The 27527-nt window shown below is 32.1% G+C and overlaps 2 protein-coding genes across 3 annotated transcripts in view; one reads left to right on the top strand and one right to left on the bottom strand.

Moving 5' to 3' along the window:
* The window catches only part of Der-2 (Derlin 2), a 54517-nt gene continuing 26990 nt past the window's right edge, over nt 1–27527 (bottom strand). The window contains exons 2-6 of one of the 2 annotated variants that reach the window (XM_085815880.1): nt 25513–25578; nt 21100–21267; nt 4452–4647; nt 1874–1964; nt 1–180 (exon numbers count right to left, since the gene is read on the bottom strand). In XM_085815880.1, the coding sequence (XP_085672006.1) occupies nt 93–180; nt 1874–1964; nt 4452–4647; nt 21100–21267; nt 25513–25578 (609 nt within the window). In that variant the 3' untranslated portion in view covers nt 1–92. The remainder of the gene's footprint in view (nt 181–1873; nt 1965–4451; nt 4648–21099; nt 21268–25512; nt 25579–27527) is intronic. The other variant, XM_085815881.1, reaches the window with a different exon arrangement.
* LOC118193477 (uncharacterized) lies at nt 10527–15880 on the top strand. Its single transcript, XM_035364578.2, has 4 exons — nt 10527–10665; nt 12218–12486; nt 13272–13537; nt 14337–15880. The coding sequence occupies exons 1-4, from the start codon at nt 10595–10597 to the stop codon at nt 14499–14501; spliced, it is 771 nt and encodes a 256-aa protein (XP_035220469.2). The 5' UTR covers nt 10527–10594; the 3' UTR covers nt 14502–15880.

Here is a 27527-nt window from a genome sequence, read left to right as displayed (position 1 = left end):
TGACTGAAAATATTTTATTTTTTACAAAATGTACACAGCAAGGATTACAATGGATATTTTACACATGGAAGACAAGCTGATATATATGAAAATCATCCCCACTGAAATCCGCCAGGTCTGTCTTCAGGTGGAGGTGGTGGTTGTGCAGAATCAGAAGATGGACCTTCAAAAATATATTTTCTGTAAGAAAGAGACAAAATTTATTTCTTGCACTTAAAACAAAATTATTGATTTTTAAAACTTTATACTATAAGCTCTTAACACATTTGAAATATATCATTTAACAGGTTAATCATGTTTTTATCACTAATCCAATACAGTGATACTTAATAAGAATATCTGACAAATAAGTTGACATTATTTTAAAAGCAAAATTTATTTTGTACCACTGTAGTGACCATGATGATAAGCATGGAACAAGCCTAATGGCAAGAATAACTCAAAGTCACAGAATTCTAATTGCTAGAGAATCAAAGTTAGCAACGTGGTCTTCAAGCAGCAGAAGATGCTCTGATTTCACACTCCAAAACCTTTCGTTAAGCACTTCCTTCTTTCTACCTAATTTAAATACTGTGCACATGCTAGAAATTTGCATTCTGGCACAGAAATTAGGCTTGATAGGAAAGAGAGTTAACATAAAATAACAGGTAATAAAACTGAAATGATCTTTACAAACTTCAAATAACAGATGTTCAAATGTTCTAAAATTGTTGTTGATTACACAGCAGAAAATTCATTAATCTTCAATTGAAGAAGAAATGTGCTGTAAAGAAAAGTGTAAGCTTAATACAAAAATATATGCTATATGTTCGCTGGTAAATAAATGTGGCACAGCAACCCAATTCAGTTAGGATAAATAACATATCCTCTACCAAAAGTGTTGTGCATTCTTTCCTTTTAAAGGATGATAATATCTCAATGTAATTAAAGAGCTATAGTTACCTAGATTATTAAATATTAGAGCACTGAGCAAAAAAGAAAGGGCAATTTGATTAATCCTAGCAAGTGCCTGTCGAACACTGGAAGAAAGGTAGCTTCTGTCATATATGTCTAACTACTACTTTGAAATCTGGTTACTCTAAAATCTGTGATTTTAGAGCCATTTATCTAAGCTATCAAGATGTTTCTAGATCACTAAGAAGGGGGGGGAAATAAATAAATAAATAAACATATATATTTTGGGTGATGGGAAAATTTTCAAAAACATTCATTTAATTTGCAGCAATAAAAGGAGAATGGCACAACCGAAAATTCTACTAATGCATAGCTCTAATAATGATGATATTTTAAAAAAGGAGGGTGGAAGACTTAGTTTAAAATGTGATTTCTCTCGAAAATGCATGTTTCTTGGATAAGATGTGCAGTCAAGAAATAAATGCAAGACTTCATGTTTTTATGGATAATTTGCCAGTTATGAGTAAAATTACAAAAATTATCACATCACAATAAGCTCACTGTGCAAACTGTCAAGTTTCAAAAGAAGTACAAATTAAAAACTGGCACTTTAACCAACCATCTGATCCACTTTAACTGATCATTTGTTAAAACCAAAATTCTTCACTGGATTATCCGAAGTTAAGAATACAAAATAACAGACATACTGATATATAATAAGAACTAACAAATTCATTAAACAAAGCATGGTCAATTTGAGGTATGAAAATTTAAATACGGCTATGTAAACTGTATAATTATATCAAAACTACAAAAATAAGAAGATAAGATTATTTTCTCTCATGAATGACACATAAACTATCATCTATATATAAAATGTATCTAATAATTTAGAATTAAAACTTTTCAGGTAGAAGTTGAAGAATCAATTTTATTTTCAAAATCATAAAATCGAAGCTGAATAACACTAAAATCATACATTATCCAAGGAGTTTTCAGCAGTCTCATTCCTCCGGGCTGATTTGGACATACATCTTCCAAGAAATAATATACATGACCTACTGCAATACCTAAAAGAATTAAAAGATTGCATAACATTTTTCTCCCCCTCTGTATCGAAAGAAAAGTTTATGATGATTTAAACCAGAACATTATAAATATCCATACTATTAGGTGTATTTTATTAATATGCATAAATTTATTTTAAAGGTTACACAGCTATTGTTTTAGTAATTATTTTTCTATCTATAATTGAAATAATCAGAGATGAGAAATATTTAAACTACACAATACAATTTAGTTTATTTAAAGTAATCAATCCTTAATGTCCTCTAGAGTTAAGGAATAAAAGTATTTTTCTATGGCATTAAGCAGCATTAGTACCTTATAGATACATTTAAAATTACGTAAATGATTTTGGAGGGTGCCTAGTCTAAAAAGTCTAAAAAATTGTAAAGGGATTAATGCTGCACCTTTATAAATACTGAAACTTTCTATCAACTTATCAGGTTTTAAATCTTTCAATATTGTAAAATGTGACCACAACATTTGATAGAGACATGTGACTTATTTGTTATGTCTAAAATTACAACAGAATCATAAGAAGAAACCTTTTATTAATACAAAGTTTAACAGATGGCAGCAACTCATCTTATGTTTGATTAAGCCAACACTTTTGGCTTAAATCAAAGATAATGGATAAATTTAAAACTCATGAATAAGTACAGCCTAATTGTATAACTAGTGTGCAAGCTGGCTCAGAATAATTATTTAAAATATAACTGTCAGCATAAACAAGTCTAATGGCAAGAATAACTCAAAGCCACAGAATTCTAATTGCTAGAGAATCAAAGTTAGCAACGTGGTCTTCAAGCAGCAGAAGACTCTGATTTCACCCTCCAAAATCTTTCGTTAAGCACTTCCTTCTTTCTACCTAATTTGAATATTGTGCACACGCTAGAAACTTGCATTCTGGCAGGGAAATGAGGCTTGATAGGAAAGAGAGTTAACATAAAATAACAGGTAATAAAACTGAAATGATCTTTACAAGCTTTAAATAACAGATGTCCAAACGTTCTAAAATTGTTGTTGATTACACACACAGCAGAAAATTCTTTAATCTTCAATTGAAGAAGAAATGTTCTCTAAAGGAAGGGGTAAGCTTAATACAAAAATATATGCTATATGTTCACTGGTAAATAAATGTCGCACAGCAACCCAATTAACCACTTGCCTGATTATCCCGGGTTCGTATATATTGCAGTTAATTATTATCCCGAGAAAACTCGGGCAAAGCAGAATTTGTCAGTACGATTTGTTTTATCATGGTTTCACTCGGCTTGGAGGAAATGAAAGGAAATATTCAGCTTTTATTGGCAATTCGCCAAGTTTTGATGGTTTCGCGGTTCTTTTGGCGGGACTGGTCACGTGTTTTCCCTATTGTCTAGTATACGTCGGCTTGTGGATTAGTAATGTATAAAGAATGATAATTGCGTTGAAAAAAGTACAATAATGGCGATGATGCAAGATAGCGAAAGCGATGATTTTTCAAGGCATTTTCCAGATGTTATTCCTGCTACTGAAAAAAATCAAATCCAATGAGACAGTGTCCTCTGTGCTCCCGCAAAAGAGATTCCAGAGCTAAGCCAGTAAGAAAAGAGACCAGATACCAGTGTTAGATATCACTTTGCGTTGTCCCTTGTTTCAAAAACTCTCATACAACGACTAATATTTAATTTTTTTTGATTTGCCCGAGATAACTCGGGATAGTAAACTAATATAAAAACTAAATGCCGAGATAACTCGGCATCAAATAAACTAAATGCCCGAGATAATTTTTTTTATTTGCCCGAGATAACTCGGGATAGTAAACTAATATAAAAACTAAATGCTTTTACACCTGTAAAAAATTAAAAATTCAACTTAAAACCTATACATTTTGTTTTGTTTCGTTTCCTAATATTTAATAATAAAATAAAAAATGTGATGATTTTTTGCAATTTTTTTTCAAAAAAATGTGTAAGGGAAGCGGTTAAGTTAGGATAAATAACGTATCCTCTACCAGAAGTGTTGGGCATTCTTTTCTTTTAATGGATGATAATGTCTATAGTTACCTAGATTTTTAAATATTAGAGCACTAAAAGAAAGGGCAATTTGATTAATCCTAGCAAGTGCCTGTCGAACACTGAAAGAAAGATAGCTTCTGTCATATTGTGCTTGAAGATATTTAATTAAATTAGAATAAGAGATAAAATATACATTAGTCTTTACCTTAAAAAATAAAACTGAAAAACCTAATTTGTTAATAAGGGAATGAGATGCCAAGGCATGTATTTTATCAGGAAAGGATGTTTTTCATATAGAGAATTTTTGCAAACATTTTTATAGAAATATTCTCATTTTGAAAATCAGAATATTTCTGTAAAAAATATTTAAAAAAAATTCTTACTATGAAAAATGTCCTTGTTCATTTTTTGCAAAAGTATCTTAATTAAAGGAGTGTGATATTAGAATGGATAAAATTCATTATTAACATTAGAAAAAGTCACTAAACTTACCCATAAGATCAACTATGACAGAGTTACCAAGTAATAATGAAAATGCAAGTAAAACCCATGGCAAGTATGGAGCTTGAAAATTCAGCAGGCCAAAAAAATTCATACGTACATAAGGATTCCGACGACTCCATACATAAACTAACATAATAGTGAAAGCTTGACCCAAAAATAACAAATTAACAAACATAGCAATAATCTGTAACTAAATTAAGGAAACAAAATATAAATAAAGTATATCCTGTATAAAAATAAATAAGAACATGGTGGTAAAGATTTAAAAAAAAAAATTTTTTTTAGAAATTCTCATATTCATATTAATTGAGATACTCTCATATTTTTCATACAAATATTTAATTCTTTCTGTTTATCCACATCCGCTGAGAAGTATTCATGGGGCAATTCACTATGTTGGCAAAATGCATTTATGTGACAACCCAGGTATGCATGTCTCTGTAACAGATGAGAGCTAATTTCCACCTTAAAATTCGGTTAATTTCCAGATTAGTTTAAGGGCAATTAATTTCGTTTTGGCATTTTGCAATGATTCACTACAAGCGTTATTTAATTTTTCAAATTGTTGCCACCAAATATTATTGCCCTGTATTATACTTAAAGAAATTAAATAACGAAGAATCTGCATAAATGTATGTATGTTTCTTGCACTATGATAAAACAACAGTACCTAGAACCATCAAATTTTGAATAACGTAATTCTCCTGTGAATATCAAGAAGCCTAAATTTGAAATTTGATATTTTACTATCGATTTCATATTTTATAAAACTTTAGTGAATTTTTTATTAACAAATTCAAGGGTTTAAAAGCGAGCCATGGCAACGTTGTACAGAAAAAACATTTCTATCTCCAGCGCATGAGACTGTGTATCGAAAATTCTAAAGATATGCTCATTTTAAAATTTTGCAATACTGCTCTTGAACTTAATTTTATCCTTCAAGTGCAAAGAACAAGATATTTAATAAATAAAGGTAACACACAAAATGTTAAAAAATGCCCCTGTGGATGTAATTTAAAATCTGAAACCTTTCAGATTTTTCTTCTTTTTTTTAATTTATTAATTTTTTCATTCAAGTACATCATTTTTCTTTGTGAGGAGATGAAATGCAATTGTGGCATTTGCCATCTGATGAGAAAGAAAGTGTTGCATTTCTTGAGAAATATGGAATTTTACTGAAAAAGAGAATATGAAAATTTGCATTCGATGAAAATGTATTTCTTAACCGAACGAATTTTATGGATTGAAATTCATGGCCAACACCAAATTTCTCCTTTTTTTCTAAACGCAAAAACAGATTGCTATGTACATGGGAAGAAGGGCAGTGTGTGCAATATCAAGTTCTATGTTATACCGAGGTTCTGAAGTTCTGTTACGTTTTTTGAAGCTAAAATATCACTGTGTACACACCGAGAACAAATGAAAAAAAATTATGGATGTCTCTACACTTTTAATTTTGTTAATTGGTTGCTGTTTTATGGAATTCTTCATGTGCCTCCATTTTTAAAAATGGATGTTATTTTTTGTGCCTTAACTTGAGGAAAAAAGTGTTGGCAACAGTTTGTGAATTTTCAGGAGAGTGTACAGATAATCAGAAAGTACCAATAATCAATTTCTATTTGAAGTGCTAATAAATAAAGCCACATTCATAAGCAAAAAGCATACCAAAATAAAATTTTACATGCATTTATATATTTTGGGATTTAGAGTTTTAAGAGCATTTTAAGATTAAAAAAAAAAAAAATTATGGTTATTCATTCATTGCATTCTGACACAAGAAGCATATTTCAAATCAGTATTCAAAGAAACCCAAATTCTTTTACAGTCTATAAGCTTTCATTATAAAAATAAATGACCTGATGAAGTTGTTAACTTCCATTATTCCACTGGGTGCCAACTTTACAACATGAGAATTGAGAAAACTTTTTCTTCGCTTTTACTGCATCAGTTAATAATGAGAGGTTACTGAAATGAAAATTCCTTTTTAAAATCCTTTTCAACTGGTCACATCTTTTATCCCTTTCTTCAGTGTCCTTTTTTTCTAATATAAAATAATGCATGAATTAAAGGTTACAATTAGCTGCCTATCTATTTCTCTTGGAATTATACTGCTTAAGGCTCTGAAATTTCTCTTCATTCTATTAAAAAGAAAAGCATTATTTTATATGAAACATATCAAATGTATTTCTATATTTCAACATCTTGCATACTGCTCACAGATTTATGAGAAACAGTCCCCTGAACAATGATAGATGATGAAGAAACGAGAGGTAACATGCAAAACAGGAATTACACATATAAAAATCACAGGATTATTAATATATATTAGTTAACCTTTTGATAGTCTGGTTTGAACACTGGTAACATAAATATAACTAAAACTCAAACAGCCAATAACCCTATCTGAATTAAGATTTCATCCTGAACACAACAGACTTTGCTTCTTTGACTGCTTTCTTCTTACATAAAAAATGTAAAAATTCTTGAACAGGCACCATTAATTTTCCAAGATATTTGTGGCAACAAAATGTTTATCTTCCATCTACAATGTCATTCTTCATTACAGATAATCTATTATATTGTACTTCAACTACGTAGGTAAGTGAGAAAGTTAGTTGCACTCTTTCGTATAAATTTTCTTCAAAGGCTATTTAGATGAAATTGTTTGGCAACAACACTTCAAACATTTAGCTGTATCGTGTAACGTAGTGGCTTTCACGAAGCAATTTTAGTTTGTCTGATAATCAGTCCAAAACATGTCTCGAGAGCTGCAAGTAGCATCCAAATTGGTAAAATGCCTGCAGTGAGGTTTTTTTTTTTTTTTTTTTTTTTTTTTTTTTTTTTTTTTGGTGTGTGTGTGTGTGTGTGTGGGCAAAAAGGTGTAACTGCTGTGAAATTTATCAGCAGTTATATGAAGTTTATGGTGAAAATGCAATGTCACGCCAAGGTGCGAATATTGAGAATACACGTACAGATATTGACAATGCTCAGCTCGAGGGAAGACTGCCACAAATTCTGGAATTGCTGTTCGCGTGAATGAATGCATTCTTGCAAACAAACACATAACAATAGACGAAATCTCTAATGAACTGGATATTTCTTATGGAAGTATGTATAAAATTATTGGCGATCAGCTTCAATTTCATAAAGTTTGTGCTCGACGGGTATCTCGTCTACTGACGGAGGAACATACAGCGAAGTGTTTTGATAGTACGTTAAAATTCCTGCAACATTACCAAAAGGAAGGAAATGTGTTTTGGGGCAAAACTGTGACCAGAGATGAGTCTTAGATTCACCACAATGCCAAAAAAAGGAAGACATAACAAAAACTGCAACATCCCGTGAAATGTACTGAGCATGTACGTACTTAGGTTGCCACATATATACATTTTGGTGACATTCACAGGTTTCCAATCTTAGTGATACAGATCATTACCTTGTGAATACTTTTCAGGGTATGCAGACAGTCAGAAAGAATTATCATAAATGATGATACTTAAAATGTTCAAAACTAAATTACATTTTAAGTGGTGCAGGACTTTTGAACATCACTATAATTTATTTTTGGAAGTGTCTTTTTCTATTTATCAAAAATAATATTTTTTTTTTACTTATATCTGAAATGAATATTCTACTACACACTCCCCTTCTCTTAGCATGTAAACACACAAAGCACTGAGAAATACAAAATCATTCCTCCATATTATTTTAATCTTATTACTTACATTGTACACATATTACCTGATATCACACAACAGAACGTTTCCACAATTTGCTTTTGATCATGCTCTAAACTCCAAAAAGCAAATAAAAAATAGATTGTTTTCAGAACACGTTAAAGATTTTTTTACAAGAATATTCAACATCTTTTTCAAGCAATGCTAAACCATATTGTTACAAAATGTCCAGCCATGGTAAGATAGCTTCCCTGCAAGGCAGGTTTATGGTATGGTTGCCAGAATATAGCAAGGGAAGGAAGGGCTGCCATATTTGGCACAATTTTGTCACCAAAAATTTGGTGACAAAATTGGCAATTATGTTATTTGTTTGTTTTATTATGTTTTGTTGTATCGAATTTGGCTTCTGATCAAGGATTGTACTGCCCAGAACGTATGGTTCTTGATAGGGAGCAACATTTCGAAATGCCCAGCCACAGTAAAATAACTTTCCCACAAGACAGATTTAGGGTTGCTATATTTGGTCTGAAATCGCCCATTTGGTAACAAAATTGCCGATATGCCATAGATGGATGGAGAACATTCTGGAACGAATTACCGGGTTTCCACTCAAACAGGAGAATGAAATTCCCTAACTTTTCCAGGTATGTTTTAAGAAAATTCCAGTCTAACCACATAGGTTGTGCTGAGAGGTAAACTAATTATGGTACACTTGAAAACACAAAAATTTGGCAATTACACATGACATACATAAATATACATATAAAATAATCCCCAGACAATTACTATTATATAGCTATAATATCTGGATTAAAAAAAAAAATGTCTTTTTATTGCAGACATTTGCAGCTAAACAAGAGATAGAAGTATATTTAATGATATTATTTTTAAATAAATTCAGGTATTTGATATTTATTTAGCAGCGTACACAAGTAAAAAATATGTGCATTAAATTTCGTGATAGTATGTTTGACTAGACTGCTAGAATTAGTTTCAGGATTATGCCAGAGAAAATTATCTGACATTTGGAAATATTATTAACTAATAATAAATAAATTTAGAGGGAAAAAGCCACATTAAATGGTATGAATAACATTAAAATAAATTATTTAAAAATTGAATTATAATAATCAACAATATTTTGGTGAATATAGTTATATTAAATGGTTAGCCTATACGACTGATTACTGTTTTCTTACTTTGCTGCAAAATGGCAAATAAAGGACTTGTTAAAATCCTAGTTCACGATGCCGCCTTGGCACGATTTTAAAAGTTGTTGCCAACACCAAAATAACCTGTTTACTATTTATCATAAATCCCATGTGCACCGTATACTAGGATTAAACCGAATTTGTTTTATACAAAGAATATGTATTATTAAGAAGGAAAACTTCTCCGCAACAGGAGTGCCTCCATCCCAATGTAGAGGTAAACATCTGTGCATGCCCAAAATATTTGTTTCCAAAGCTTAAAGCCGACGTCGAAGTTCGAAAGTCACATTTATCAAGAGTTTATAAAGCAAATATCATTTCAAATTTCTCTAAACTTTAAAGGAAAATAAAATATTTTTTCGTGCAAGTAAATTCATTCTTAGATTAGTTATTTTGAGAGGGGAAAAAAAAAAAAAAAGAGACAAAAATTAGAAATTAAATTATTGCGAAAAGTTAATGAAAACGTTTCATCAAAGAACGTTTCTTTTTAACGTGTTCCTCAATTTCGTGTACATATAGTGGAGGGGGAAATTCTTGCCGTCTAATCCCTTGCCAAATTTTTCCCTCCGCTTTCTAGTGACGTAATAGCAAACTAATTTACATTATGTCTATGGTTTTATACGAGAATGGGAAGGTTTTTCTTTTAGTTCAACTTGCACTGCACATGCGCTTGTGAATCTCTCGATTCTCGAGATTACTGGAAAACAAAATTGCTGGAAACTTGCTTTCCCGTCTGAAAGACAATTTGTTTGGAGCTGCGTAAATTGGCTCTACGCCAGCTACACGAATGACGCTAACACGATACAAAATCCCCCAAGAAAGTGATTGCTTCAACGTTGGCGCAAAATTCCTTTTTTGGGGGAAAGGGGAATCACCGTACAAAATTCCCTGACTTTTCAAGATTTTGACTAAAATATTTTAATTCACTGATTTTCCCCCGACTTTTCCAGGTAGCGTGGCAACCCTGTCCTTACTGGTTTGGCCCAGAATATTCACGAAGGCAAGCCAAAAACTATAGAAACCCTGCCTGTACACAGAGCAGCAATCTAACCTAGCAGTCTGTCGAGGTGTCTCATCCAACGAGATAGTATACTGGTAGAGAGCGTATTGCAACCTTCAACTGGTTCCAACATTAGTGTCACGTGACTGCTGCGCAAATTCCGAAAGTCCGGAAATACTTTACATTGCTTTCTATGGGACGAAAGACTGCTGCTCTGCTTGGTCACATAAAATTTAAGTAAAAATGGTTATTCGCTGCAGCGCCTATGGATGTAAAGAAAGTTTCGTGAAAGGAGGACCTGTAACCTTTCATAGGTAAGTTAAAACTGCATGATTTATTATTTTATTTTCAGTATTTCTGTCGTTTTACTATCTCTGTTGAATTGGTTGGAAATTTTCAGCCATATCGTACAAGAAAATTGCCGCTGTATATGACATTTTCAGCATGTATTATTAGCATCAAAATGTATTAAATACTGTGACACTATTTACTGGATTCATCCTTTACAAATAATTGAATTTTATATGTTTTTTCCGTGTATTCCGTTGAAATAGAAAGCTGCGCCAATTGGCGTTAACTTTTTTCGCCAAGTCGTACGCGTTTTGATTTCATAAACAATTACTGCTTGCGATAAAAAAAGAAAAATGCTGTTATTAGCATTAAATTATTGAGAAAAGATTGTGCGATATGTTTACTTTGTTAAAAAAAAAAAAAAAAAAAAAAAAAAAAAAGCTGAAGATCTTGATTTATGCAACATTGAACATAAACAGTTAAACAGCATTAGTTTAAAAATCAGATTACTTTTATAGAGCTCAATGCTGTATCATTATTTTCTATAAAATCAATTAAAATAAAAATAATCTGGATTATAATTCTGTCTCATCTACGATGCTGTTAGAAATTTAATGTAATTGAAAAAATGTGATGTAAAAAACTTAACCATATTTTAAATAGTATTTAAAAAAAAAAAGGAGAGAGAGAATTTTTAACTGTAATATCGTTTTGATCCTAATAATAAATACTGAGTTGAAGTTTGTCACCGTTTGATACATATTCAATATAAAATATTTGTTATAGTTAATAAGATGTATTCATCCCCCCATGACATACACATGAGTGTGGAAATCAGTAATTAGATTGCATTATTTTGTTCCAGTAATATAATCTCAAGAAAAGAGAGTGCATTATTATGTTTCAGTAATATAATCTCAAGAAAAGAGAGGTGGTGCTCATTTTAGAAGTTGAACCTGCATGCAGTGAAATATAATTTTGTTAATAGATTTTTATTAAGAAAGAATTGTTGATGACAAAATCAAACTAACTTTTTTCAACATTGCCTTGAGCACAAATTTTTCCCATCATTAACAATCTAATTTGAAAGTGACTCATTTTCTTTTAAATTTCACTTAACCCTCTTTTCTCTAGAAGGCACCTTTTGACCTGTAATTTGATGTATTACAAATTGTGTTTTTGAATGTACGTACTATTGTAAAATAATTTTAAGAGAACTTTAAGGTGGTCCAAAAGGACCCTTTGATTTCCATTCCAATACAGAATCACGAAATAAGAATTCTCATGTAATAAAAGGCTAAAGGGAAAAATGCCATCCCCATATACAGACAATTATATTATTGTTTTGACTCTAATTGTAGGTATATTTACATTTCTTTCCAATGAAAAATTACTACACTTTTAAAATTTCATGATATTTTTCAGCATGTACTTAAAGAATTCTTAAATGATTCTGAAAAATTACCATTCTTCTGCAGTATACCTGTATGACCTGGAATACATATATGTGTGTAATTTAATACTTCATTTGCTACTTTAGTACAATTAAGTTTTTTTTTTTTTTTTCATTTATAGTTTCCCTAAAGATCCAGAAAGGCAAAAACAATGGGAAGTACAACTGCGGCGGGAAAACTTTAGAGTAACCAAGTATTCAAAGTTATGTTCGAAACATTTTACATCAGACTGCTTCGATAGAACAAAGTTTGGAGGCACCTGGTTAAAGGCCACAGCAATTCCAACGTTATTTAATTTCCCTTCTCACTTACAAAAAAATGTTTACAAGCGAAAGTCGTCAAAAAAGCCACTTCAGCCCAATCCAGAAGAGTCTATGCACTATTCAGAAAGTAAGTGATGCTCTATTTTCAATTTCAGTATCATGTACTTAACATACTTATTTATGTATGTGAGAGAGAGTCGAGGAAGAAATTGTACTTTGATTAAGTCTAACATAACATGCTGTGATGTAGTAATTTTTTTCTTTGAATTCTATTAATTGTATTGGTTTCAATATGTTAAATAGCATTTTTAGAGAGAAAAATAGTTTTGTAAGTAGGTGAATTTTGTTGCATTCTAGACTTATATTCAGTTTAGAATTTCCAGAATGCTTGTAATTTACTTTTAGCCTACTTTTTTATTTATGTTTATGTTTCAGTTTCATTTGTAAATTAAATTTAATGAACTTAGCTTGAAAATTTTATGCAATTGCTAATTAAAGCAACTAAAACACTTGAACTATTACACGATAAAGCAATCTGAGATTATGGGAACTTTTAAAACTAATTTAGTTTATATCTACAACATCTTGCATGAACTCTAATATTTTGCAAGGTATTGAAAGCTTGTGAAGAAAAACCCATTATTTATTTTTTACTAATTTAAGATGGCAAATTACCCTCAAAATCTCCTTGCTTGCTATAAATATTCATGTTTCATAACTTTTAATTCTGTTTCCTCTCAGAAGGACATTACACAAATAAAATAATCCTTTTCCTCCACACCAAATCAAATTATTAGCCATAAAATTACTGAAATGCATTATTAAGCCCCATATGAGTATGATTTATAAATAATAATAATTATTATTAATATAACACTTATATTTAATATTTCATCTTGAAATCTGTTGTAGGTTCAGCAAGTACATCTGTAACTCCTGAAAGAAGGAAACGGCTGCATTACTTGGGAGATTTTAATGATGAGGATGTTACATCTCCAAGTAAAGCAAAAAAAGTTCTTGAAATAGCTCAGCAGCAAAATATCAGCATGAAAAGAAAAATTAAATTGTTAGATAAACAGAACAAAAGACTGAAGAAGCGTGTGGCCTCTTTAGACGAGCTGCTGACTGAGTTAAAAACTCAGAATTTAATATCTGATTCAGCGTCAACAATTTTAGGGGTAAGCTTAACAAATTTTTACAATATCCAGTTTTGTATCTCTCTTACAATTATTTTATCCATCATTTCCCAGAGAAATTGTGCTTTTAACTATAGTTTTGGTTTTTAACTATAACTTAAGTGAGGGGTAATTCATAAATGATGTTGCACATTTTCATAAAATTTTTTATCCTCCTTCCCTTGCCAAATGTCAGGCTATTACATAAACATATACTTTCACTTCTGATTTAAAGCTGGAAAATGCTGATCTAAATCATTTAGTAAGAATCAGTAGAATTTTTATTAATCCCAGGAAAGTTGTTTTAGCCCCAATAGAAAGAAATACCCACAATTTTTGTAATTTCAAAATTTAATCAGCTGATTTTAAATGCTGTTTTTTAACCAAAATGTGTGTGATGCCACACTTTTTATTACTCTTCTTCCCCCTTGTGACAATTGCACAAATCCCCTCCCCCATCAGAGCGTGACATCATTTTTGGATGGCCCCTTATCATGCACCCTAAGATATAATGAATACTTGCTGAGAATTTTCAAAATGTAATAATCAGAAATATATGTCTAATCAAGTAATTCTTTGATTAAGGAAATGACATGCAGGATGCAATGTCACAGGTTGTATTTCCATTAGTGTCATGAAAATATTGCATCTGTAGGTTTTTTTAAAATATTTTTGAGGTGACCATTACATAAAAATGTTATAAGTTATTGCTAAAACTCATCTATGTTTTATTATATTATATTTAAAATTTTTATGTTTAATATTATATTAAAATCTTAATTTTTTTGCTCCCTTCCTCTAGTTGTCTGGAGCTGCAGGGGACTTCATAGAAAGACTTGAATGTAGTAATTCAAGAGCTGAATATTCAGAAGACCTCCGAACATTTGCCATGACTTTAAATTTTTATTCGGCAAAAGCATATAATTATGTCAGACAAATGTTCAACAAAGTAAAATATTTTCTTTAATATTTTACTTTCATATATTTAAGTAAACATAATTTTAATTAATTAATTCAGTATAATTTATCTTTTTGTATCATAAACTATATTAAGTTTGGACAGTAATAGTTTATAGTTCCAGCTGAAAGTCAACAGTCTGTAAGTATATATTTCATCAATGGCATAAATACATGTAATACAATGTGATTTTCTTTGTCTCTTTAGGATGCAATGCATTAAAATTAAACGAGATTTTTTTACCTTCTCAAATATTATAACAGTAGTGCAATTGATTTTTTAACGTTATTCAAATTAAAGTTTCCATCTCATTTTTTATTATTTATTTTAGATTTTCTTCCTAAAATTATTTAACTTAAACATCCTAAACAATGGTGCAAATAATTTAAAGCGATTATTAAAAATATAGATAAAATATTCAGGAAAAAAGGGGTTAAGTTATATCTAAATATAATTGTAAAAAATCGAACAACCTAATTCGAGGTCGTTGTCTGCTGACTGCTAGGAGATGGAAATAAAAAGCACTACTTGCCATATCAAAAGCGGGCCAAACTGGCGATGAACAGTCTAAGCTATCACTCCCCAAGAGCGCCAAGAGCATTAGTCATGTGGTATATGTTGGAGACATCCTAGCAGACGAATTCTCTGTGGGTGAGCCGTCTACCTGTTATAAGAAGTCGTTGGTCTCATCAGTGTATCATGAGTTAGTGCATCGAGAGTGTGCATCCTTGAGGCAATCAAGTGTATTGTCGAGTGCATAGCGAATTGTAACATGGAGAGTCTCGAGAGTATGTTAAGTTCTGGGAATGACTGAAGTGAGTCGGGAGCTGTATACTCTACTGCTTTTCCGTGAGTAATTACTGGCTAATAAATTGTGTTTTCATTCATTAAGTGTTATCGTTAATCATTCCAAATCCATGATCCCGTAGAAATGCAACAATGTGAAATCTTAGGACGAAATGTGAAGTAAAGAATTTAAACATAAATAACAAAAAATAAAGGACAAGTTCATTACACTTAGAGTACAAAATCTCCCTATTTATCAAAAACAAAAAGCAATTTGCTTAACTGAATATTCATTTTGCCATTTAATTAGAATACTGAGAAAATAAATGAAAGCCATAATTAAATTTTATGGCTGCACACAGGCTATTACTGCTATTTGCAACAGTAGCAGTAATAACCTGTATGCACTCATCGCCTATTAAATGCCTCCATAATACAATAATCACCACTTAGTAGTGGAGAAAGCCAAAATGGCTAGCGAGATGTGTAGAGCATTTCTTTGGTGATATCAATATCACTCTGGTATAACCTTATTTCAGCTTCTACTTTTGACTTTTTATTATCACTAAAAATATGGGACATAAAAGATGATAATTTTTCAAAAGCTAATATTGTACTGGTTTTAGCTCTGGATCTAATGCTGTAAAACTAATTAGATATGAATTTTTAAGGGGTAATTTGTTTCATATGCTGTGCTGTATTAGCTTTCATCAGAGAAATTTGGAATTCTTTTGCTATTGGATGATTTTTTGATAATTTCTTCAGGAGAGTGGAGTTGAATCCTTCCCCACCATACTTCAGCAGTGAGTTACAAAAAACACAATATGCTTGTCCAGCAATGTTTATTTTCTTGCACCATGTGCCGATGGTATCCCCATTACCATCTCTCCATTCAATCCAATTCCACCTAAATGCATTCCGGACACCTTCTTCTAATTGTATAATATCACTATTTATATCGAGAAATTTCATAGTGAAATTCTCTTGCGTACATAAATAAAAAAAATATTTCAATAAACGAAACGAAAAATTTACACGTGCATCAATAAATGAAACGAAAATTTTACACAGCGGAGGAAAAAAAGTTGAGAAACGATCAATGACAAATAGCTAATACAGTGAAAAATTCCCCTTCTCTACTTATTGGCGCCACGCCAGGAGAGATAAGACCTTTGAACCCAGAGTCACGTGATCGCACATCTGGTCGAACGAAGTCTCTTCCTTTTTTTTCTGCCGCGCCTACTTGCCGAAAAGAATCTGGGCATCACCATCAACGACAAGCTCACATGGCAGCATCACATCCAACAAATCAGGGGTAAAGCGATTAAAGTCATGAAATGTTTATATCCTATGATAGGGAAATATTCAAAACTTTCGTTGGACAAGAAACGACTTATTTATCTAGCCACAATCCGACCCATCATGATGACGTACGCTTCGCCAGCATGGACTACCGCTACGAAGGGTGAAATCCAAAAATTACAAGTTGTGCAAAACCAATTTTTAAGAATTATCACAAATGCACACCCATATGTGAAGAACAAACGTCTCCATGAAGATTTAAAAATGGATACAATAGTGGAATATTTAAGAAGAACTAACACGGCATTTTATGACGCCGCTAAGGAGTGCCAACATATGGACATTTTCAACCTATTTCACTATGAAATTTTACACGAGGACAGGCACCTCCGTCCATATGCCGCTTTTCTACTCAGTGGAAACCAGGATTTTCCAACATAATTTGTGTTTTTAAGTATGTCGTACTCTGAAAAACTTATTTGACTTGTAAATAATGATGTTTAGAAATCTTAGCCGGATGATCATGTGACACACACAGCCACGCCCAAAAGATATTACTTATATTTTTCCTGTATATACTATTTTACTTTTTGGAATCGTATTTTATTTTCTGCATTTATGACTGCAACACACACCTTTTATGAACTGATTTAGTACTATTTTATGTATAACTATTGTAAAACTTCAGATTTACAGCGCTACGATGCCTGTATACCTCATCGCCAACCAGAGGTCTTATCGCTCATCACGTGACATTGGTCACACCCCCTGCATCTGCTATCCTGTCTCCAGGGGGGGCCCAAGAGCGATGCGCAGTGCAGGGAGAAAGTTATGCCACATGCGCATGACGTCATGTGGGTGACAGCGTTAGTTCTTGGCGTTTGTTTACTTTCGTTGCATCAACAGTTTGATTTGATTTGTGTGTTAATTTGCTATTATACCTAGGCGGAAGTGGCAAATTGTGCTATAGCGTTGTGTCAGAATTATACACGTTAATACGTTTTTTGGCGGAAAACACTCTTTACAACCAGATAAAATAACTATTTTTTTTAATGAATTTATGTAATTTTCATACATAAATGTGATGTAATTTTACATTTATTTTTCATTTTACTGCTATTTTACATTTAAATTGAAAAATTTCTCATTTTAAATCATTTTTTATCATAATCTTCATTTTGTGTATGAGACTTACATCGTAGTGAGATATTTAAACTCAGTGTCATGTTTACCAATACTGAGTACCTGAATGATTAGTTAATAAATTCGCGTATCCAACTTCATTCACATGTTTTGGTTACTTTCTTTACATCCCAAACGTAATTCTATGTATTGAAGCAGCGTCTGGGTTAAGCTTTGCGAACTAAGTAAACTGATACATGCCTCACCGTGAGGAAAGAACAATTTCTCGACCACACTATGATGCAAACATCGAATGAGTGAGTGACGTATTTCCTTCACTGTTATTTAACTGATGCATACAGGTATGTGTGATGTAATTTAATTGATATAACTTACACATGCTTGAACCTGAAGGAAAACAAATCTGTGTATAATGCCAGAATACAAATAGCGAAAGAGTAAGTAAGATATTCGGTTCAGTTTTATTTAACTGCTGCATATGTTTTAATTTTAATTCCATATAACTTGTTTTTAATTATAAGAGAAAGAAAAATAATTCAATATTGAACACATATTTCGAGTATAACAAAAGTATTTTAAGAAATAACCTGATAAAAATACATTAGTAATTAAAAATATTTAATTTGTGTACAGGCTGAATTGAAATTAAGATGTGGTGGTGTATTTAATTATGGCAAAGCACACTAGGGCTATCTGCATAATAGGTGTGATGCCTTCGTGGAGGACCTTCTCAGGGAAACTGGCTCGTATACACGTTACGCATGAAGAAAACCACGAAAACACCTATGCAGCCAGCCCGTTCGCGGGATTCGGACTGAACTACCAGTGTTCAGCGACTTTACCGCTCGGCCGCTGGTGGGCCGAAACTAAGATGTAGGGCAAGTTTATTATTATTATAATTGTGCGTATATGTGTAAGAAAATGTATTTTAATTGTTCCATTTTTAATGTATGGAAGGAAGAATAGGATGCCAATATCGAAGATTATTTACTATAGCAAATAATCACGTCAGGATAAATGTTATATAGAAATCTTGTTGAGTGTAAGGGATTATAAGAGTACTTTTAGATTATACTGAAAATATACACACTTCTAAAATCTGAAGTGAATCAGTATGAAGTGACTTTTCACTTTAAAAAGAATGAGATAAGTATACTATTTAAAAGTATAATGACGGATATTAAGAAATTTGTAGAATTTTATAGTATTTAAATATGAATTTGTTAAGTCAAATCTTTTTATATATATTTTTGCTTGAGATATGTAATTTAAACTGAAATCACGATCATATATTTCTCATGGAATGTCAAAGTTCATTTGTATTAAAAAAAGTGCATGAGCAATGAAAATAAATAGAATAATACTTTTTGATTATGTTTTTACCATGGTCTTAGCAGTTATGCCATCATGTGTTCTGTTCAAGAAGATTTATTTAGTGCAAACAATACTACGAAAAAATATTGAAAAATACCTTGTTTTACAATATTTATTTCCCTTAATTAACTTAAATATCGTTTTTCATTTTCTAATGCTTTCCTTTACGAAAAGAATTTAATGTTTACAATTATTTTCAGCATTCGTACTAATTCTGTGCATAAAATAAACATTTTCTCAGGTGTTCAGGTTCTTCAGGTGTATCTACCACATATAAAATGATCATTTTGCTTTAGTTTACATTTTTTCCATTACCAAAATCATGTAGCAGACGCGTCGGCCGATGCGTCTTGTCTTCTGGGTGACGTCACTACCAGCAACCAATGGCACGCTTTTTCCGTTCCTGGCCTAACCTTAGTATATTAAAGAACCTTGTCCTGTCTCCACGAGAACTACGTTCGGCATTTCCTTACCTGCAGCGCTCCTAGAAGCACCAAAGTTCGATAGCCGGAACACAACCTGCGATTTTGCAGGTTAATCGCTGCAAATAAAGCAAGTTGGAGTTGCCGAAAAGAATCCAGAAGAGAATGTCTGAGAACCGGGGGAATGAGTCATAACTCGCAATAAGGAAGGAACAAAAAAGAAGTTTTTTCCCCCTTTTCACGCATTATCACTGCCTTTGGAGAAAGAAAGGAAAAGTTTTAACCACACACACTGACCTTGCGTTTTCTGCTTTCAAAGCAAACAAAATTACCCAGATCAAAATAAATAATTCATTATTATTCCTACTTCCTTTTGAACGACAATCCCTGGAATTTCCGGGTATCGAAGTTCAAAATCCCCGGAATTCCGGGGTTTCCCAGAGCAAACACCCCTGAATAAATCACAAAAGACTTCAAAATAATATAATTTTTGGCATTATGAGATTTTAAATTCTGATTAGCTTCAGATTTACAAATTTTTTAGTTGAAGTTCCAGAGGCATTAATGAGAGTTAAATATACAAACATTTTTTATTTTGGCTTATACCTCAAGAAGTAATAAATTTGTAATAAATAAAATGGTTCTCAAGCATAATGACACATATGAGAAAAGATCCCTTCATAAAAAAACAAACCAAGATCTATTTTTGTTCAAAATATTCAACTAAAACTGTAGTTTTATTGGTGTAAATCCTGATGTACAGTCTAGTGACACATATGAATGGCCCTATGAATAACCATTGTTGTGATCAGGTCACCTATTTCAGCCGAAGGATTAGGCATTGATAGTAATATTGGACAGAAATTACAAATTTTAAATAGTCCATACTGTGGAGATACGGTACTGCCACAAATGTTTGTATCATCTAGAAACTGAATATGAGCCCAGTGGTTTGAAAGGTGGTATGAATTTAAAGTTTTATTTGACTTCAATGGACACAGCTGAAAATCTATTCAAGTTCTGTTATAGTAATGCTGTAATAAAATTCCAGAGTAACCCAAGTACCATTCAGAATAAAAAATCTACACATCAGTAGTAGCTGGCTTGGTTAAGCATTATATTGTCCAAAGCAGTAAAAACATACTGATTGGTTTAAATGCTGAAAGAAATTATTAACACATTCTACTTAGATTATAATTTAGGTCAATAATTAAAGTATTATGTATATTAGCAATACTTTTGCTAGATAATCTTATTATGAAAGAGGGAGGAGCAGTATTTAAATATGTTTATTGCTCATTTTATAACAAAGATACTTTCATCAATTCCATTTGTGATACTAATTCAATATATTTCAACATTTTGAAATAATTTTAAAAATGATATTCTGCTATTCACCTGCCTTTTTAGGTTCCAAGATATACACTGATGTGCATTTAAATGATTTTAGATGATGATTGCATTTAGATGCACTGATATTAATTTAGATTACAGTCATGTAATTTACTTGTAATTCATGCATATCCTAATATAAGGGAAAAAAATTAAACCATGAAGATTTCAATACTAGCAAAGGATACTATCATTAATGTGCCACCAAATATAAACATAAAAAAGAAGTCTGCTGGTCGTCCTCGAAAGGAACCTTCTTCTAGCATACGGCAATATCGATATGTGAAGATGATGTTGAATAAAAAATTGAAGCCAAATGTACCGAAAAAAAGGAATGTTGTGAACAGTCGCCATATCTGAAAAAATATGTTATTTTTAATACATTAATATCATTTAATAGGCTCTGACAGGCAAATAGTACATTTCAAAATAGATGACAAAAAATTAAATGCTTCATAAAAGAGCAATAAATGTACACATATTTATATTAAATATGATAAATTAATTCTATTCTGTGATTCTGGACAAAATTTCTCTTAATGTTAAAAGTAATGGGTGAGAAATATGAGAGGCAGAATATGAATTAAAATTTTTTTAATGAATTTTTAAGTTTCATTCTTTTCTATTTTTAAGTCAAACTAAGTTTTCCTCTAATATCGAGAGAATTTATTAACTTGCACTCTATTATATGTAATGATAAATTTTAACAGTAATAAAATCTATATATATTTCTTTTCTAAATTTACAGCTTAATAAATGCAATGACAAAATAATTTTCTCCAATGACAAAATAATTTTCAGTCATTACAGACGTTCTCAAGATGTCATACTGCTGTTATAACTTTTATTATTTAACTTCTAACGGAAAAAAATAAAAAGATAAATACTTTTGAATGAACCGAATCATACTTTTTACACTTACTTAAGTTAAATTACTGGTTATAGCAAAATATTCAAGAACTGAAGGTTGCTTTTGTGGAAGACCTTCTAGTGGAAATATGGGTTAATATTTCACATAAGGAGAAAAAGTCACATGCAGCCATTAATTCAATCATAAAAAAATGATCCTCAGATAAACTATCAGCATTCCAGTTATCCACTGGCAGCCCACTTTTCAAGATAGAAGTTTTACAGTATAATTCTTTTGATCTCTATTGCATCATTTTATGATAAAAATATATTTCAGGTTACCCCTTGGCGAAAATTGGGGATTTCTTGGTGCCATTTCTGTTTACATCCAATACCCTCTTCAGTAAAATGGCGTCCAAAACATAATTAAAACAAAAAATATATAATCTCAATAAACTGCATTTTAAATCATACAAGGAAATAACATAAAAATGGAAATGCATGTTATGTACTCTATGCAATACAAAAAGGAAATATCAACTTATTTAAAAATTTCTGTTTCTTCAATATGTCAGAAACACAGAATTCCTTAACAACATACAAAAACTATTTAAAATTATCTAAACTACACACATGTCCATAAATTAAGGATAATTCTTCAAGAATCCTAAGCAAATTTCAGGAAGTAACCAGATGACACCGATGGTACATCATAATTACGAGAGTGTAAGAGAGTGATATATAAGGAATACAAGCAAAGAAGTAAAATTGTTCACAAGCGCTTTATAAGCATTTCAATGCAATAACCGATTAGTTATGACACAAAAGACACATTTGGATGGTTTTTTACGTGGTAGAATTATCAGCCATCTGGAATGTGGGCGTACCCAACTGGAAGTATCAGACGAACTTGGAATTGCCCATAGTGTCATCTCCAGGCTTTGGCAACGATTCCAAGATGATGGGAATGTGAGTAGACATTACAGCACAGGTCGTCCCAGAGTTACAACGCCGAATGAGGACCGCTATTTGGCAGTTACTGCCAAAAGAAACAGGTGGAGCACAGCCTCAGACCAGTCTCGTCAGCTCTCTTCAGCCACTGGTACGACAATTTCAAGGCAGACTGTGTACAGACGCTCAGGGCAGATTGGTCTATATGCTCGTAGACCACTTAGATGCGTTCCACTTACTGCAACTCACTGTCGCCTGCGGTTAGCCTGGAGTAGAGAGCATGCATTGTGGACACCGCAACAGTGGGCTTGTGTGATGTTTTCCGACGAGTCCAGGTTATGCTTGCAGTCTGATTCTCGCCGGACTTTCATATGGAGAGCTCCAGGTACCCGTTACCACCAAGAAAACATCATTGAACGACACTGTTACGGTGGTGCAGGAGTGCTCGTTTGGGGTGGAATTATTCTGGGTTCCAAAACTGACCTGCATGTTCAAATTGGAACCATGACAAGCCAAATCTATCGGGATGTCATTCTGGAACAACATGTACATTTGTTTCGGGGCACCATAGGCGCACAATTTGTGTTTATGGATGACAACGGCCGTCCTCACCATGCAAACATCGTAAGGGAATGCCTTCAATCTGAGGATATCACCCGCATGGACTGGCCAGCATTCTCACCGGACTTGAATCCAGTAGAGCACGTGTGGGACATGCTTGGCCAACGAGTTGCAGCCCGTCAATCTCCTCCTACATGTTTACCGGAACTTCGGAGAGCATTGCTTTTTGAGTGATGTAATATCCCCAAGATCAGATCGATAATTTGATACTCAGCATGCTTAGGCGTTGTACGGACTGTATTGCATCATCTGGGAGACATACAATGTATTAACAATCATACCAAAAATGTAATATTGGTTTTTTGTAAATAGGTTTTTTTTTTTTTTTTTTTTTTTTTTTTTTTTTTTTTGTAATTTGCTCCAGGGAGAAAAAATTGCTAATTTTTTAATAATATCAAACATATAGTATCTTTTTTTGCTCTTTACCTTTTGTTTAATGAATAAGCTTTACAAATAAGTCAAATTTATTTTGCTTCTAACTCTTCCTTTGCCTGATTTTGCATTACCTTAATTTATGGACATGAGTGTAGAATCTGTATACTGCCATCACCACATAAATTCACAAAAGTAAAATGAAAAATATTCAATGTACTGCCGGACTGTTGATGGCATTTCTTTCGAAAATCCCTTTTTTATTACACCCCACATACCTTTCATAGTGTTGATGTAAGCTCCAGTTTCCAAATCCTTAACACGCGAGCGTGCCCGCACGATTAAACAAACCTTTCTCAAAGCGCGTATTTCACGCAAGTTGTTGAGGTCCAGTGTAGTCGTGTCTTAGATCGACTTCTTTATGTTTCCGAAGTTTTTCCGTTTGGACTTTATGCGGAGTCCTTATTTTGATGTGATCGGACCTTTTAGACCCAGCGAGCCTATTCGTGTTACTATTTCATAGTTGATTTGTGATAGTATAGAAAGTGGCAAAAATGTCACGTTATTTACTATACAACGAAGAAAGGTTGCAAAAGTTATCAGAGGTATTAACTGGTGAAGAATGTATTGGAGAAAATGAGGATGGAAGTGATCATGAATTTTTAATTCATACGATTCTGATTCAGACAGTGATATAGATTCTGAAAACGAGAGTGAAAAAGACAAATTTTTTGGAGGGAAAAATTATCGGATGCAAAAAAGAAAAGAAAAAAAATGCATTGTTTGTCCAGCAAAAAATAAAAAAAAAAAAAAAAAAAAAAAACACTTTTTTGCAGAATGTGAAAAGTATTTGCATTTGGTACACATGGAAACACTTTCTTCAATGTGCTGCTCCCATTTGTTGTTGTACTTTCATCTGTGTCTATTGTGCTAATAAAGAAAACCCCTGTGCTTATAAATAATTAGATTTTCTGTTCCTTTAAGAAATTTTGTTTCATGAAAGCACTTGAAGAAATTAAAAAATTTAACTTACATATTTTTTAAAATTTTATCATAAAATTTATTACTGACATAAATGTCACTTTTTTTCTGAATATTTACATTTTCTTCAAAAAACAAGAACTGGGTCTTTTGGACCCAGTGCGCATGCTCGTGTAACTCATATGAGCGTGCGTGCTCGCGGGTTGAATCTCACAATGTAATTTACCGAGAGGTGAAAGAAGCTATTTAAATTTTAATTTACACACTAGTCAATCAATGCTTTCTTTCCAATCGCTTAAAGTATACAGAAACTTCAGGTTAATCACACCACCAGCAGACATTTTATGGTGTAAAGCACAAAATAAGCAACGTACTTCCTAACCAACAGCCAACACATAAATAAGCCTTCACAAATATTTTCCCATCAGTCAAATACACTGCAATCACAGAATGACTCATGTCATAATAGAGTTTCCATAACATTCAACAACTCGGGTTATCATAAATGAAAAAAAAAACATGGCGATAATTCAAGGGATACCTTAAAATATAGACTAACCCATTTTATTTCTTACTGAAGAATATCTAGCATATTTCTGAATAATTTCATTATAATTAAAAGGATAAATACTTCAATATTCTTTTAAGCAATTTTCTCCATCAAATTGTAATTAAATCATCAAACACAAAATTTATTTAAACGTATTTTTAAATTATTTGCCATAACATTATATGTAGCTACGTAATATATAAAATTTTTTTAAAAAAATTATGCATGCATATAAAATATGAAAAAATATTATGGTAGATGATTAGCAAAAACATACCTGGTAATTTTTTATAATTAAATCTGGATTAAAATACAACTGAAATGGAGATAAAATATCCAGTTGCTGTAAAATAAATACACATTCTTTTTACTTTAAAAATAATCACTCAGGCAAACAAATGTTACATATTTAAGAAAACAAGCAACAAAATATAATGCACACATCACTTAACTTTTTCATCCAAAAACATTAGAAACAGCAAAAGTTTATTAAAATTTTATTAAACTTATTGTTATAAAGAATTGGATTTTCAATCGAAAAATTCATGAGGTTTTTTCGTCCAGAAATCCTGAAGGGAGGGGGACGATACAAATTAGCAAGACCAAGTTCTCTTACAGGGCTTGCTTCAAACTCTGTTTTTTTTTTTTTTTTTTTTTTTTAAATAAAATCTCAAGATATATCATTCAGACACCATAAAGTTTATAAATTAAAATAATTAAAAGTAGAAAAAATATTTTTAGATTTTTGTTTTGCTTTGAAGTGCGCTTTTAGAAAAAAAATAAGAGGCATCAAGCTGTCAGTATTTCATTTAATTTTATTTAATTAGTTTAGAATTATTTGTTAAAATAGCACTTTTTTTAATTTTTAGCAAATTATGCATTACTTTCAAACCAATAACTCATTAATCTGATTTTCTTTCAAAAGCTCATATTATTCTCTGCAACTTTAGGTGAACAATTCGAAACTGTTTAAAATTAATGTACACCAGTCGTAAAAAAAAGGGGGAGGAAAGGGGACAGTGCCATATTTCCTGTTCTACTGGGTGGGCTCCCTGATGAAATTCAAAATGAAATTTTTTTGTACTATATGGGTTGCATTTTCTTTTTTTTCTTGTTACTTGTAATCTGTTGAGTTTTGTTTGGTGGAGTCTGCATACCAACCGAAGTTTAGGTCGCAACTATACGAGATGTTTTAAGAGCATTGGCGTAAAATGTATTTGGTCGAACCTGTGTGCTTTGGACTAATCTTCTGGCTTCAGCGTATGTGTAGTAACTTTTGCAGTCTGCACTTCTTTTTTTGACTTCCATTTTGGACACAAACGAGAAAATGCTGGGTGTTTCCTGTTGGAAAATATGACCTATTGTAACCCTTTTTTTCTGCATCATCTCTCCTCCTTGAAATATTTCTAACTTTTACATAAGGCTTAGTTCTTATTTTAAAGGGATATAGTAGTTACTTCTACTTCATTTTTCACTGCCACTGTTGGTATTAAGAACGGACTGTTCCAGCCTAATTAAGATGCAAAAACGAAACTTGAAATTACGTCATCTGGAAAGCTGAGTCGTGCCAATAGCTGATTGGTTGCCGTGAGATGACGTCATGTCTACTTCAGATATAAGTATCTCGCGTCGCTCTGGGTTATTCCTTCTAGTTCCTGTTTCTTTGCTCCTTGGTGTGCCATTCCAGCCCCCATTGGAAGACGATAATGAGATGCGTTCCGTCCAGTGATAAGTGCCGTGGTTCCAGTCTACAAGATGACTTTTCCTGGATTCTCAAAAGAGGCTACGATGTGAGCAACTGCCGTGGCCGGCATCCTGTCTTCATGAAGGCGGCATCCTCAACACAAGTGTTTTTCCCGAATTAGCGGCGATGTTTTCTCAAGCTGTGATTTCTTGTGTGTAACTACAGTGAGCGGCGTTTTCGCGGTTTAAGTGCTCTCAAGGATTTAGTTAAATTTTTCAGGTCCCTTCCTGACCACGAAGCAAGGACTTATTGATTGTGTAGTGAATTTCATTATAACTGCCCAATTTCTGTTCAGTGATATGTTTTTCGCGTATTGAATGCCAGTATTTGGAGATCAGGTAAAATATTCTTTAATAGTGTAACATTCTTTAAAGGAAAACCCTTGGAGTTAATGAATTATCAACTAAGAGTAATTTTTTATAATGATTATGCTATACTCTTTAAGTTTCTGATATTGATTAAATTTATTCATTGTGTTTTAATTTTTATATATTGTTAATAAATTGGTTAAGTTTAAAACTTTTGTCTTCAATGTCTGCACAGTACAT

Source organism: Stegodyphus dumicola, chromosome 4 (assembly GCF_044657685.1).
Source record: "Stegodyphus dumicola isolate Sdum_Otavi_A_Nest chromosome 4, ASM4465768v1".
Taxonomy (NCBI): Eukaryota; Metazoa; Arthropoda; class Arachnida; order Araneae; family Eresidae; genus Stegodyphus; species Stegodyphus dumicola.
The sequence above is the reverse complement of the archived record's forward strand: the minus strand, read 5'-3'. Positions and strand labels throughout refer to the sequence as shown.